The sequence below is a fragment of the Limulus polyphemus genome, unplaced genomic scaffold, assembly GCF_000517525.1.
Source record: "Limulus polyphemus unplaced genomic scaffold, Limulus_polyphemus-2.1.2 Scaffold1381, whole genome shotgun sequence".
NCBI classification, from domain to species: domain Eukaryota; kingdom Metazoa; phylum Arthropoda; class Merostomata; order Xiphosura; family Limulidae; genus Limulus; species Limulus polyphemus.
Window position 1 is genome coordinate 73,619 of NW_013666991.1, and position 16,134 is coordinate 89,752.

Consider the following 16,134-nt stretch of genomic DNA (forward strand, 5'->3'; position numbering starts at 1 on the left):
TGGCTTGGAAGTTTTATCACTTCCATGGTAACTTTTGTACCCTGAAACATAACGCCTTATTTCGTATTACCGTATCTCTGTGTTACCATATTTCCGTGTTACCACATTTCCGGGTGACCATATTTACGTATTACCATATTTCTCACCCTTAGTTTCTGAAAACCAAGCTCACTTTCATATTCAGCAAATAGCATTTGTAATAAATCAACACAGATCTCACTGAAAAACTTAAGCCTCCTCAAACATTCTTATATATATACTCGACATAATTTTCTTGATATGTTGGTTACCCTGTTCTAACTATTTCCAAATGCCATGTATATGCTTCCAGTTATCTTCAGTGTATTTTATTAGATTTCAATGACTCATTAAAAACCTTTACAAATGGCTTGACGTTTTTAGAGTAATATCTACCTATTTGAGTCACTTAGGGGATTTCTCTAGGTTTAAGTAAATAAAATATACACTATGTACCAAGAGCAATAGGGCACAGTTGCAGTTAGTAATTGGCCCCCTACCACACTGAGCTTGCAAACTTGCATACAGGCGAATCCCATGACGCAATGCTGTTTCAATATGATTTATAAAAGACAGTTGATGCTACAAACAGCCAGTTTAAGCCAAGAAGCCACAAGAAAAGACGCTGATGAATATTCCCCCCAGAACTTAAACAGGTATCATGAACTGTAAGCCATGACACTCATTGTGTGCAGGGAACTTCCTGCTTTTGGACTTTACAGACAGGCAACAGCTCATAATAGCCGTGAAACCAAACTATAGGCCGTTATGATGTCTTAAAAGTCAACATTAATGTGGTGTACAATAGAGAACCATCATGTGGGTCGATGTATCTCATTAATCGTTATTTGCTTTCTATGGACGAGTACATCACAAAGAATCCTTTAGATACGAATTTATCAAACCAACCATGTACTTGAAAACTCTGACGTAGAACTATTCATCAGCTATGAAGTAAATATTAATGAAATTCTATAAAAAAAAGTCAATATGCTTTTCAGTATGAAAATGATTACACCTAGCTAATGCCGTATCCACTAATGGTTTAATGTAACCAACGTTCAAAATCTACGTCGTTAAGCTCAAAACCCCAACTTAAAATGATCACAACGTTCTGAAATGTTTCGAATTGCCGCCTGAAGAATGGATCATAACATTTCTCTAGATTTGGAGTCACTTTGGAAGGAAACTGACGATCTATTCGACCAGATAAGTAACAAAAGTTGATGATGAATGTTGCTAATAGAGTCCAGTCTGGGATTAACGTTAAAAGTGAGTCCACACTCTGATGATGCTGAAGTTCCGGGACGCTTCCAATCAAATATTGCTGTCCCAGCGGTGATGTATTGGCTGTAATGTACCTCCGGCGAATTTGAAAAATGAAAATTAATGTTAGATATAATTTTCTTTACATTAATTAGAAGTAGAGGAAGCATCTTGAAGGAGAGGAAAAGACAGTTGTTGTTGTTTTTGTTGCTAAACTTTATAGTTTTTATAATGTTTGTTTGATGAATTTCGCGCAGGGCGATCTGAGCTAGCGGTCCCTCATTTGGAAACGATAAACTAGAGAGAAAACAGCTAGTCAACACCACCTATCGCCAACTCTTGGGCTATTCTTTATCAATGAAAAGTGAGATTGACCGTCACAATATTAACGGAATGTGGGAACCTGGCCTGAATAGTGTAGTAAAATGAATGTAAAAGTCTGGGCTGAGCATTGTAGTTTAATTCAGTATAGAAATCTAGTCTAACTATTGCAGTTTAATTCAGTATGGAAATCTAGTCTAAGTATTGCAGTTTAATTCAATGTGGAAACCTGGGCTGAATATTGTAGTTGAACTCAGTACGGATATCTAGTCTAAGTATTGTAGTTTAATTCAGTATGGAAATCTAGTCTAACTATTGCAGTTTAACTCAATGTGGAAAGCTGGGCTGAATATTGTAGTTTAACTCAGTACGGAAATCTAGTCTAACTATTGCAGTTTAATTCAGTATGGAAATCTAGTCTAACTATTGCAGTTTAACTCAGTGTGGAAACCTGGGCTGATTATTGTAGTTTAACTCAGTACGGAAATCTAATCTAAGTATTGTAGTTTAACTCAGTATGGAAATCTAGTCTAAGTATTGCAGTTTAACTCAATGTGGAAACCTGGGCTGAATATTGTAGTTTAACTCAGTATGGAAATCTAGTCTAAGTATTCCAGTTTAACTCAATGTAGAAACCTGGCCTGAATAGTGTAGTTTAACTAAATGTGTAAACTTAGACTGAGTATTGCAGTTTAACTCAATTTGGAAACTTAGACTAAGTATTACAGTTTAACTCAATGTGGAAATCTGGGTTGAATATTGTAGTTTAACTGGATATGGAAACCTGGGCTGAGTATGAAACAAAAATTAATAATAAGGATATTTCGAGAAATGAAACATTCGTGAAACTGTAACACTCTATGTGAATATAACCAAATCTTTGAATGATTTTATAATTATAAGATTATATGTAAAACAAATCAGTAGAGTCTAATTTGGAGAGAGGCGTTTAAATTTAAAAGTTCATCGGTACAAATGTCTCTCTCGTTGGTAATTAAAAGTCGAGAGAGGCATTTAAATTTAAAAGTTCATCGGTACAAATGTCGTCTCTCTCGTTGATAACTAAAAGTCGAGAGAGGCATTTAAATTTAAAAGTTCATCGGTACAAATGTCGTCTCTCTCGTTGATAAATAAAAGTCGAGAGAGGCATTTACAAGTTCAAGCTTTCCCGTAGAAATGACACCATCTATTCTGTATTGGCGTAAAATCATGATATTTTAATGAATATTATGAAGAAATATTTTGATAATCTCTTATTTCTAAGTATAGTAAAAAATAGCTAGCAGATAGTGTCTAGTGTCCTCCTTCAGAACTATAACAGTTCCACTACTATTTTTAATACGATTTAAAATGTTTCCCTCCATTTTCATCAAATGACTATGTCTTACATATCCTATTTTTAGAATATATAATTCAAAATTTACTTTAAAACTGTTGGATTTCGTGTTACTTTATTGACACAGTAAAAAATAACCCAAAATTTGTTGTTCACCGGACGAGATGATTAGGAAATGATAAAATACACTAAAAGCGTGTTTACAAAGAGTACATAAATTAAAAAGAACTCACGAACAGCGAGTTCCGTCACCAGAACAAAAACATCCTGTTATTATAAAACCACACAATAGCTTCTACTATAAAAATAGGTTTCACGTTCTCTACTGAACTCGCGTTATTTACGAAATCCTTAATACTGTTGTCATGAAAAAAGAATGAAAAAGTTGATATCGCTATTGATGTTTATCTTTGTTTGGTAAGATTTGAGCAGTAGTAGTTTGCTAATTTGTTCGTATCACTCATAAACTTACCACTTTATCTGAAGTATATTGTAGTAATGAGGATCAAAAAACGAGTGTGGACATAAGAAAAATATATAAAAACAAAGGAGATGGAGTTTTAACACTCTTAGTATACAGGATATTTTTTAGAATTGAAACTTTAAAACCTGCAAACATTTGAAGATTTAAAACAGAATTTGTATCCTATCCTCGACCGGACGCATTATGTGATCAATTACCTGTAACTGGAGGTTCGTCAGGACTAATTACCTGTAACTAGAGGTTCGTCGGGACCAATTACCTGTAACTGTAGATTCGTCAGTACTAATTACCTCTAACTGGAGGTTCGTCGGGACCAATTACCTGTAACTGGAGATTCGTCAGGACCAATTACCTGTAACTGGAGGTTGTCGGGACCAATTACCTGTAACTGGAGATTCGTCAGTACTAATTACCTCTAACTGGAGGTTCGTCGGGACCAATTACCTGTAACTGGAGATTCTTCAGGACCAATTACCTGTAACTGGAGGTTCGTCAGGACCAATTACCTGTAACTGGAGGTTCGTCGGGACCAATTACCTGTAACTGGAGTTTCGTCAGGACCAATTACCTGTAACTGGAGATTCTTCAGGACCAATTACCTGTAACTGGAGGTTCTTCAGGACCAATTACCTGTAACTGGAGGTTCGTCAGGACTAATTACCTGTAACTGGAGGTTCGTCGGGACCAATTACCTGTAACTGGAGTTTCGTCAGGACCAATTACCTGTAACTGGAGGTTCGTCGGGACCAATTACCTGTAACGAAGTTCGTCAGTCAGATATTCAAAATTAATCAGAGATGATGACGGTGCAAATATGTTTGGACTTTTACGCGATATCGATTAAAAAGTGCTTCCAACTAACAACTTCATTTGTCAACTAATGTGTCACCATGCTACATACACTCAAGAACACTTCAAATGCACAACAAAGTGATTCCATTAAATCCCCCCCACACACACATACATGGATGACGACACACGTAAAGAGGCAATATCTGTAGTGACAGAAAGTATCGTCTAGTGCATCCTAAATTCTCTGTTGCCTAGGAAACGTAACGAGGCCACGTGTAAGAGTGGTTTTCCTCTGTGTATTCACGTGATATTTATACTTTAATTCTTGTTTAGGAAAAAACGATATGCTTTTTTGTTAACTTTTTGTTTTAACTGAGTCCCCAGTCACCTGCGCTATTCACTAATAATTGTAATTCACTCATATTCTATTTCCGATGATGCTTTCAGAACTGTTGCTCTTCAAACATGTAAATTGTACTCAAAATTAATCTTTGTGCGCAAAGAAAAAAGAAACATTCCGAAATCTACTATTTTCGTGCAAAATTGATAAACTCTTTTTTCGAATCAAACTTTTTTGTGTAAATGCAAACCTTGAATATTATGTACATGCATATACACGTACGTATATAACTTATGTATTTAACTTAAATATACAGCTTGCATATTTAACATAACTAGACGAAACAATCTTTTGATATTGAATATATTAACCTAACCCTTAATCGATCATTTTCAGAGTCAAACATAACTCAATCAATTGGAAGTCCTGTTTTTGACTTCCAAAAATGGTTCAAGTTTGTTACATTATGATCACAGCTTACGCGTTTTCTGTTTAGTTGTCGACTCAGCAGCGATAAATTGTTTCTATATTGTTTAAGTCAACGTCTCAGATCGTTAATAAGCAGTATTTTCAGGAATTGAATCTAAAACGTTTATTTAGTTTATTGATGTTTAGCTAAACTACTAAATTAACGTTTTTAACTTCGGGGTTTTTCCAATTTTCCCCATCTTGAATAATTCTCTTAATATTTCATGGTTATGAACGAAGCGTTAAGGAAGTTCATTCATCACCATGCACAAACCTTTAGCAAGCATATTCATCATCATGCACAAACCTTTAGCAGATGTAATATTAATATAAACACAGGATCTTTGCTAATTTATGTGGTTTCACTGTGTTAACTTATATCGCAGTTCCTGTACGTCAGCGTGTGTACGGTACCTGTCACACTGGATGAAGTATTCGCCACGCCCCCTGTAACTCTAGCACAGATTATATCATTTATAACTTACTTATATTAATTCGGATTAATAATAAATCCAAATCCACCATATTCCATATTTGTATAATCTTTAATCAACGTTTAGGACGACATAAACTGATATCAACACAAACGGATTGGACGTCGGTAAAGCTACTGTAATGTGGGTGATTAGTCAAACTTTTAACTATATTATTCGACTTATGTTAATTGTTTTCCTTTTTCAACTCCCAGTAAGTTTAAAAAATAGGATATAACAATATTTGTTCTTTGACAACAAATGATAAGAAAGAGTGATAAGGAACTTGTAACTTGGAGAAACTATAGATCCAGTTCTTAAAATTATAAGGAAAAGTTAATTTGGAAAAACTATAGATCCAATTATTAGAATGATAAGGAATAGTTAACTTGGAGAAATTATGTATCCACTTCTTAGAAGGACAAGGAATAGTTAACTTGGAGAAACTATGTATCCACTTCTTAGAAGGATAAGGAACTGTTAAGTTGGAGAAACTATGTATCCACTTCTTAGAAGGATAAGGAATAGTTAACTTGGAGAAACTATAGATCCAATTATTAGAATGATAAGGAACTGTTAACTTGGAGAAACTATGTAGCCAATTCTTAGAAGGATAAGGAATAGTTAACTTGGAGAAACTATGTATCCAATTCTTAGAAGGACAAGGAAAAGTTAAGTTGGAGAACTAATAGATCCAATTCTTAGATTGATAAAGAATTATTAACTTGCAAAGGACACTTCTTATTACATGTATAGCAACATTTGTAATCTTCATTTTTGTTCTTGTATCTCGTCGGCTTATATTTCTCTTTGTTATATATATATATATACATTTCTTATGGTGTTGGCTGCTGAATTTTAAAACTGGCGATCCAATAAAATATTGAATGTATAGAAATGTGTACATTAAATTCCATGTTTACTATTTTAGTACATCAAACTAATGATCTTAGACGAACTGTTACACTTCAACAGATTTGGCAACAGGCTTTAGGCATAATTGTCAAACAATAATTACCATTTCAAGAGAGTAGGAAAGGATCTAAAATTTTACTTTCCTAGTTTTTTAAAATGACTTTAATGTATAAAGTTTTATTAATCTGTTAATGGTCATGTGCGAGAAAATTCAATAGGTTTAATAACATACTCAGGGTGTGGCAGTTAATCCTGTGAAAAGGTCACACCCATGATAAAACTACGTACAACTCATCTTACCACTACAGTATTAAACTTCAGTTCCTATCTCTGATGGTATCCATTATTCCTTCACGGAGGAGGATTCAAAGTGATTCATGTTTCAGTTTAACAATATTAACTCTAGAGAGTTCTACAAAAGAATGGTAGAAAAACGTTAATGTCAGACACCTTTAGATCATTGTTTAGAATTGTGGATGCTGCATTACCCATGTTTTTGTCTTTTATTACAGTTCATAAACATTATTAGTTAACCGATGTCCAAGAAAACAAGAAAAATTAAAATATGTAATATCATAATAATATAATATTATAATAGATTAAAATATGTACATTACTCAACTTATCATTCATATTGAGTTTCATATGTATATAAGCTTTCGCCACTTTTTAAAAATGTTCATCATTCAACCAGTGAAGTAATGGATTGGTTTCAGTTCGAAGGCTTCAAAAATGTATAGTTAAAAGGTTAAACATCTTGTGCATTTTATACTACGTTAGAACCCTGTATCAAGAATTATATGAATTTGTAATCTACTAATTTACAATAATGTTTTTAAACAGTATGTAATTCGTCAAAAATCTACTGCAAATTGCGTTTAAAAAACAACAAGGAATATTGTTTGGTGGATAAATAACTCGCCGTCACTTATTCAACTTTACTTCAAAACAGCTTTGTATATTTTAGGCCAGCTGTTTAATTTATTTTATTTCACAAAGTAAATGAATAGTCCTGTTTTATTATAGACGTTTCATGATATTTAATTTTAAATCGATGTTGTTAATCAATATTATATAAATATACCTTGGCTAATTTCTTTGTCAATTTTTTTACCAAAAAAACCAAACAGTTGTAACGAACTAACTCGGATTTACAGCACTAGAAACCGGATTTCGATACCCGTGGCGGGCAAAGCACAGGTAGCCCATTGTTTAGCTTTGTGGTTAACTTCAAACAAACCAAAATTAATAAACTAACTTCAAGCAACCACCCTGAGATTTATATTCTATTTAAATATGTGTTTGTTTGCTTGTTTCAATTAATTAAATGTTTAAATATCCTCATACTTCACCTTAGAGGCAAAAGCAACAAATGTAACAAAAAAACGAACTTTAGTAATAAACAATGCTTGCCACCATAAAGTAAATGTAATTATTCACAATTATTATAGTGGTAAATTTAAGACGAAATGTTAGCTAGCTAGCGACGCATAGAGAGATAATTTATCACAAGTTAACTTGATATAATTAATAAAAAAAAACAATAAAAACAATAAAAATAAAAGTTTGAGTCTGAATACATTTTTAACTCGTTGTTAAATACTTATTTAATTCTATATTGAACATATATTATTTTGAGTTTCAAACATCTTGTCTGATTAGAGATCCAGTTTTCTGTTTTGTCAAAATACTGTGTATTCTTCGTTAAGCAGACTATAGTTTAACAGTTAAAACTAATATCAAATAACTGTTATTCTAAAGCAAAAAACCTTATGAATTATGTTTATTGAAATATTTGTAGATTAGTCTTCTAATTTCGTTTGTTTGTTGTTAAGCATAAAGCTTCACAATGGGCTGTATTTGTATGTGTCCATCATGGGTTTTTGGCGTTATAAATCTTTAAACTTACTGCTGAGACAATTGTAGTGGGGACAGTCTTTTAATCAATTTTAATCATATACATGAAGTGCTGTCTTTAATAAAAATAACTGTACCACGTGGTCTATAATACGAAGAGAGAACTTATATGTTGTTTTTTGTTCTACCCATTGAGCTATTTGCGCTCTGTCCACCACAGGGAATCGAACCTGAAATTTAGTGTTTTAAGTCCATAAACTTACGCTGATCCACTAGCAGACAGTTTTTGGTGGAAATCATTGTAGTGATTGAATAAAACCGACTACCGTTTAGTTTAGCTTTAAAACTAAAAAAGTTACAACTCAATGATAGTTTCGTCTTTCTTCTGGGCGTATGATGTTCCTTTTATATCTATAATTTTTCAAACATTCTTGAATAACTTGCTGGGTTGGTTATTTATAAAGTTTAAAAAACAGATTTAGCGGGAAGTGGGTTAAAATATAATAATTGTTGAAAAATAAAGGAAGATCAATGTTAAGCCAAATATATAACTCAATATGTATATTTCATGTGGCCCCCCAGTGGCACAATGGCATGTCTGTGGACTTACAATGCTAGAAACCGGGTTTCGATACTCGTGGTGGGCAGAGCACAGATAGCCCATTGTGTAGCTTTGTGCTTAATTACAAATAAACAGAATAAACAATCGTGGTGGGCAGGGCAAAGATAGCCCATTGTGTAGCTTTGTGCTTAATTACAAATAAACAGAATAAACAATCGTGGTGGGCAGAGCACAGATAACCCATTGTGTAGCTTTGTGCTTAATTACAAATAAACAGAATAAACAATCGTGGTGGGCAGAGCACAGATAGCCCATTGTGTAGCTTTGTGCTTTAATTACAAACAAACAAAACACAAAACCTATTTCATGCGTTAAGTTTACTAGTCAGCGTTTGTCTAAACTTAAACGTACAAACATACAATTTTCACCGGAAACCGTTAATAATTTTATAATTCATTCCAAGATTTGTCTTAACAACTTATTGTCACTTTCGCCACTTTACCATAGTGAGTTGTTCGTTACCTTCTTTCTCGTCTCTTACAGGTATAAAACAAAGAAAAAACGATACTGTGAATTAATGGAGCCCAAAGATTCGTCAGACGATCGTGACGATGGATTAGATAAATTCACTATAAGCTGAACCAACTGTTTATAAAACCAGATAAATAAACAACTGAGGTAGGTTTTTTGATCAAATGGAACTTCGAATTCTTGCAAGAAGAATGAAGAAAATATCTTCTTTGATCCTGATTTCTTTAAGGTAGATTTTGCTCTAACGCCAGAAACTGAACATGAAGAAATTAAATGACAAAATGAAAACGAGCACAGTTTTGGGTTCGAGTTCAGCCCTTTTAATTTTAACAAGTCTTAAACTCCTAAAACTGTATGCTGTTAATATCATTTTTAACAATAACATTTGCCCAAAAATAAATTCTGGACTTTACAGTCCGAGATACATATAGTTCAGAGTCCTGTCGAATTCAGCCCTTACAAACCCAAAATGTAAGTATTATTAAATTCCTTAGACCTATTTATTTAGTTGACTAAAGAAACTACAAAGAACGTAGAGTTGCAAGTTCTAATTACCATAGTTTCAGTTCTAACTATTTCATATAATTTTTGCTTCCAGATCAGAGTGCAATCCCTGAAAACTCACTTTACTAATTCAAAAATAAAAATATACTGTAGAAGGTTAGAAGAAAATTAAAGTTGAAAATATATTCCTTACCAATAACATACCGAAGTAACCCTATTGCGTTACTTACTCACCAAATGCACCTCAATTGGCGTTCCTTGATTTTCCAACAGATAAGGCATCGTTAACTCAATGAAAAATTTACACACTGCTGTTATTACTTCCAATATAGTAAAAATTTATTAATCAAATAATATGAGTAGTAATTGTTTTAGCTTTCTCCAATTAAACCCACTGTTATTACAAGCACCCTTTCATTCGTCTGATCACCACTATACGTCAGTTACAATGTGTTTCTTACTCTGGACGATAATTCAGCTTGTAGATTCTGCCACCAGGGAATGTCAAAATAACTGGCCCATGGAGTAGCGTAACAGATTATACCGTTTGGGGATTACTCATCAGCTTGCACATGCGCAATTCTAAGTAACTAGTGGAGAGGAAACTATTTATACCTGGCGATTTGTTGTTAGTAGATCTGGTCATGTATATCAGACTAGTAATTATTGTTTGTCCAAGTAACTAAAGTAATTACTCAATATACAAGGATTTTAACATGGAAAGTATTAAGGACATATTTCTTTATATGAAATAATATTTTTGAGGAACATTTTTCCAGTCTCACATTTCATAACGATAATTAATTACAACCATCTGTCGACTACATCTTCAAATTTGGCCGAGGCTTTTGTATCCTTTCGTGTGTGTGTGTGTGTGTGTACCTTTACATTTAAAGAAAACTCACTGGTGTTTGTGAAAATTATTATAATAAAGGCTTCATGTATCAACTGGTAGATAAATTGTTTTAGTATCTTACAGGGGCGGTGTCGTTCTTCTTAACATAGGCCTACTGAACGCACTGAACCAGGTTAAATAAACTAAAGGCAAAATTAAATGTGGCATTTGGTGTAATAAAACAACCATATTAAATACCTTGATATTTTCTGTTTTTTTATATATTTATAAATGATCCAAAATCATTATTTAAACCTTTTTTTATATTTTATTGACTGTCAATGAGAGTAGCTCTTTTTTTGATAAATGAGAGATTAGATTTACAGGTAAGTTTTACAAGACAACATTAATGTTATGAAACATAAAGATGGTTGAATAAGTCTAGCTGGCATCTATTTATTTTTGTTTGGTATATGAGATTCTTACAGTTTCTCAAAATTTATTACTATATTTATAAAGTCTATTAAACTATCCTGTTTAACGCTTTTATCGTTCCTCTGCATTTCAAGAAACACATTCTGGGAGTTAAAACTGGAACGACTTAATGGATTCAGATATAAGTACTTGCTAATTCCGGTTTAACACAACCAAGAAATTAAAATACATGTAAGTTCTTGAGAACGAATTTGTTCCATATACCATAAGTTATTACTGACGTCAGTTACACATGAATATATACCCAGGACTCCTTTGGTGGCGGCTACAATGGCTGCTAAATAAGTTCTGGAACTGTAGTTTTGAATGATAACTACTTCTGGCAATTATAATCATGAAATCAGTTATTTATTTATTGTTAACTTGATAAAATTCCCATTCTCATTCATGTTTTGTTTTTCAACTGAAGGTGTACGAAGTAGAACTTAAAATCTTTGTTGTTAGGCACCCCCCCCCCCTTTGGCTCAATGGTAAGTCTGAAGGCTTATAGCAATAAAATCCGAGTTTTGATACTCGTGGTGAACAATTGGGTAGCTTTGTGCTTACCTCCACACAGCCCGGCATTGCCAAGTGTTAAGGCTCTCGACTTGCAATTTGTGGGTCGCGGGTTCGAATCCCCATCCGACCAAAAAATGCTCGCCATTTCAACCGTGTGACTGTCAATCCCACTATTCGTTGGTAGCCCAAGAGTTGACGATGGGTGGTGATGACTAGCTGGCTTCCTTTTGGACTTTCATTGCTAAATTAGGGATGGCTAGTGCAGATAGCCCTCATGTAGCTTTGCGCGAAATTCAAACCTCCAAATAGAAGTTATCAGGTGGCTTCTTGCAGTTTATTCAATAAGAAACCTGTAATTACAAGGGAGACACATGGTTTAAATAAATTCATAAATTCAACTTATTTTAGTATTACAAAGTTTGAAACAAAATGTTTACTAAATGTTGATTATTTTAAGCTTTATTCACGAGTAAAGTATATTGTTAAAATATGTCGCTACCGCGATTATAAAATTGTTTCTAAAATTGACTTGCTTTATTTTGTTGCTCTTTGGAATAAGGTAGAACTTAAAGTTTTGGAAATAATATTAATTTTGATATTTGTACCTAAAACTACAAACATACAAAGCGAAGATAGTTTCGCGGAAAAGGCTTAGAAAACCAAATATTTATGGCGGTCAAATGGGTGTAAGTGTATTAACAACACTATAACCAAAGCTCTCATTTCCAAAAATTCTCTTTTTCTTATGATTACGAGTAAAGGGAAATTATTATAGCTGTCTGATCCATCCATAACTACACTAGCCTTTTAAGCTACTGGTCTTTGTAAGCATAGTAATTGATAACCGTCTTGTAACTTCTTACACTTTGAGTTACCGATCTGGTATCAGTGGTTATTGGAAAAATGCTTCCATGTACTAATGTGTCATTGGTCTTACATTTACCATTGAAAACCCTGCATATAAAGACTTTTGATTTCGTCCAATTATATATTTTTTCTTTTCTTGATGCAGATGTGTTTAGCTGTAATGCAACCACTCATTGATTTATACAGGGCTCTCCCGATTTCTTTTGGTTTGTAGATGGCTTTCTGTTAGGGCTGAGACCATCATCATAATCTAAAAAAAAACATATTTTTCGAATCATATATGTATCCATTATGTTTGTTTATTACTAAGCACAAAGCTACACAATGGGCTATCTGTGCTCTGCCCTACGTTAAAAGTTATTAAGCTTTGAGACTTAGCAATGAACCACCCGGAGGAGTATCCATTATATGTCTGGATTATAAAAACTCCAAATGAAAATTAATATCTTTACTTTAATATTAAGTGGTCATCATATCAGGGTTTTGTATAATTTATGTGTTATTGATTAGTATTCTACACCCTAGCATGAATTCTTGGCCGTGACTGGCCAAGAGCGCATCACATGATATGAAACATTTTTTCAATGTTACCAAACACTGAGTTACAAATTGCATCAATGTTGCCCCTTATTAAGGCCGTTGTCATGTATGTGTACAACGTAGCAAAACTTTCCTGACAACAATTTTTTTGTAACAGCGTGAAACACACTGACTTTTGTAGGCCTAATTTGCAAACAACGTCGGAAATCTCGCCAACATCCTAGGGAAATTTTGTGTAGAAGTTAGACAGATGCCTAGTTTATACGTTTATTAATATTGTTACGTATCTGCTTGTTTGTTCATTTCCGTTATAAATTCTTTCCGAGGAACTTCAGCGATACAAGTCCTTTCTTAATTAAACCAGTTTATTTTTTCCTCGATAAAACTTTGTAATACACAGAATTTCGAATCAGTACGTTAAACTTAGCTACTTTTATAACACATGCTATAACTCACAGTGATTCTCACACTTTACTTACGGTGCCTACAGTTCGCTTGACTCAATTATCTATATCTTCAATCCCGCTGGTTTTCTCGCCAGGCTTATATACTAAAAAAGAGGGCGTCTAGCAAACCTCGGACATTCGCGGGGTTCCTCGATAATTCATGATCCTTCGAGAAACTCCAGCGCGAATGCTCCCAGCGTCGTGTGACTTCCGCTGTCGTAACAATATGATCATATGATAATTGGCTGTTATTATTTGAAAACTAAACAGTTTCTAACTCTTATTAATTTATCATTGATTTATAAAATCAGATCAAAATCTTCTACATGTTAAACTTTAATATTTATATGTAGACCAGGAGATGTAGTATTTACAAAAATATTAAAATAAATAGGTCGTTACTTGTATGAAGTCAAAAAGTTCAGATAATTCAGTATTGTTTTATAATGTTTTTAAAAATGGAGCTATTTGTACTCTCCAACACTTGTAACACAGTAACTTTGAACAACTACTAAAATAAACTTTTCGTTATTTGAACAAAATTTAATTAACAAACAAAACTGAATGAACTACCAAAATATTATTTAATGTTGGAAGTTTTAGTATTACTGATCTAATGAAAATTTTTTCATACAGAAATAATTCTGAAAATTCAATGTGTGTCTTTGATTTAGAACTGGTCAACATACAGTTTGATTACTTTTCATAAATAACACAAGTTGTGTTTTATTCTTTCCACGCTAGATGGAGACGTTAGAGAGTAATATTTGAATTAAATTTTTGTTCACGTGGTATATGTTTATTGTTAGAAATAAAACCGGAAAAATATAAAACAAAACAGTCCAAAATTTTGAACACGTTATATTCCATATACATAAAAATATACATATATAATATATATATATATATATCAATCTTACATTCCATAAACACAAATATGTACATATATATATATATATATCAATCTTACTGAAATCCAGTGATGAACAAGCACAGGATTTTTGTTCTATTATCATATTGTCTGTCAATGAGTAAACGTAGAATTGCAAGGTAAACATGATTGGCATAATGTTCAAATACATTCAGGGTATTATTGGTATTATTCCCCTCCCCCCCTTATAAGAAGATAAAGGGATTCATTTTTTTCTACAAGAATGTTTCTTACATCATCAAACCGCCCCCAAAATCTTGCACTGTTGAAACAACACAAGCAAGACCGATTATCTCATATAGTTTTCGCCATACTTTTATTCTGAAGGAAAGAGTGAGACGTAATTCATCAGATCACACCACATGATTTCAGTGATTTCACTGTCCACTGTATTTTGCTTTACAAGTGGAAATCCTTCTTGATTGTGTTGAATATTGTTGCCTGAAATACATGGACGTCTTATGTCACTGACTTTTATTTTCACAGATTCTCACCTGTTACAAGACGTCAAACTTTGTTTACATTGCTCATTACTATGATGCAAATTCAGTGACTATTTCATGGTCAACAGACTGTGTCATTTCCAATAAAATGAGATGGGAGGTATTCTTCCTTCAGGCAATATTTCTGCAATTTCTAACAATAAAATACGTTTCTTTTTATGGGCAGCCAGTAACTAGACTTAAAAGTTGGAAAAGCCATTGATTCATTCTGCTATTTGAGCTTTTCACAAAATATTCAGACAATTTTGTAGATTTGGGATAAATTAGCTAATGCTGTATTGCCAAAGCATACCATTACTTCGTGCTGCCTTCTATAATGCATCCAGTGATGCCCATTTCAACAGTTTGATTATACAGAAATCCATAGGTGCTGCATCTGACTGGTATATCTTTGTATGGAATAGCATAAATACCCATTTTATTCTCCATCTGCTTGAAGTATGTGATGGTTGAAAGTGAAGTATGATTGGAAGCCTCATCTTTTACCTGTTGGCCTCGTTTCCAAAAGGAGATACTGCTTGATTGTATGACGTATTCTGTTGTCTGGAACACGTGTATGGCCATTGTAACTGACCTGTGTGTTAGTGTATTCTCAACTGTTACAAGATGCCACACTTTGCTTACCATAGCTCGGGTGTGACCTGTTGCATGCCAATTCCAGGATCGTCCTAGTTCTTCACGTTGATCCATATTCCACTGTTTTCGAACGCTACTAAATACAAGAGATATCCCTGTCTTCGAAATTCTAAATCCATGATTTTAAAACATCTTTATCGTCTGAATGTATAAATAGTTTGGTCGGAAAGAGCTGTCACAAATATTTTCCGAAATGTTGAATTTTCGGTGATACAACACTACATATGAAATACTAAACAATGACAAAATAAATTTGTGATAAGTGCCGTTACACCATTATCTTATTGGCTTGGCTGCGGTTGTCACATTATTTCCTGATTTAAATATTCAACCTGGTTTTAATACAACAACTCTGTAGTATTGTCACAATGTCATGATATGTGATATTGTTCTTCTGCTACCTTTAATTCCCTGGAAGTAATGGTAAATGTTTCGCTTGTTTGGCAGCGGTGGTTGAGACGCTATCTATACACCTGGAAAAAAGTTAAGCACCCCCGTGTTTTTTCAAGTGATTCA

At 33.4% G+C, this 16,134-nt stretch overlaps 1 protein-coding gene across 1 annotated transcript in view; it reads right to left on the reverse strand.

Moving 5' to 3' along the window:
* The window catches only part of LOC106463336 (calpain-B-like), a 44,581-nt gene extending 34,258 nt beyond the window's left edge, over positions 1-10,323 (reverse strand). Inside the window, exon 1 of the mRNA XM_013923359.2 lies at positions 10,099-10,323. Coding sequence (XP_013778813.2) covers positions 10,099-10,149 — 51 coding nt within the window. The 5' untranslated portion in view covers positions 10,150-10,323. The remainder of the gene's footprint in view (positions 1-10,098) is intronic.
* Between the last annotated feature and the right edge of the window lie 5,811 nt (positions 10,324-16,134).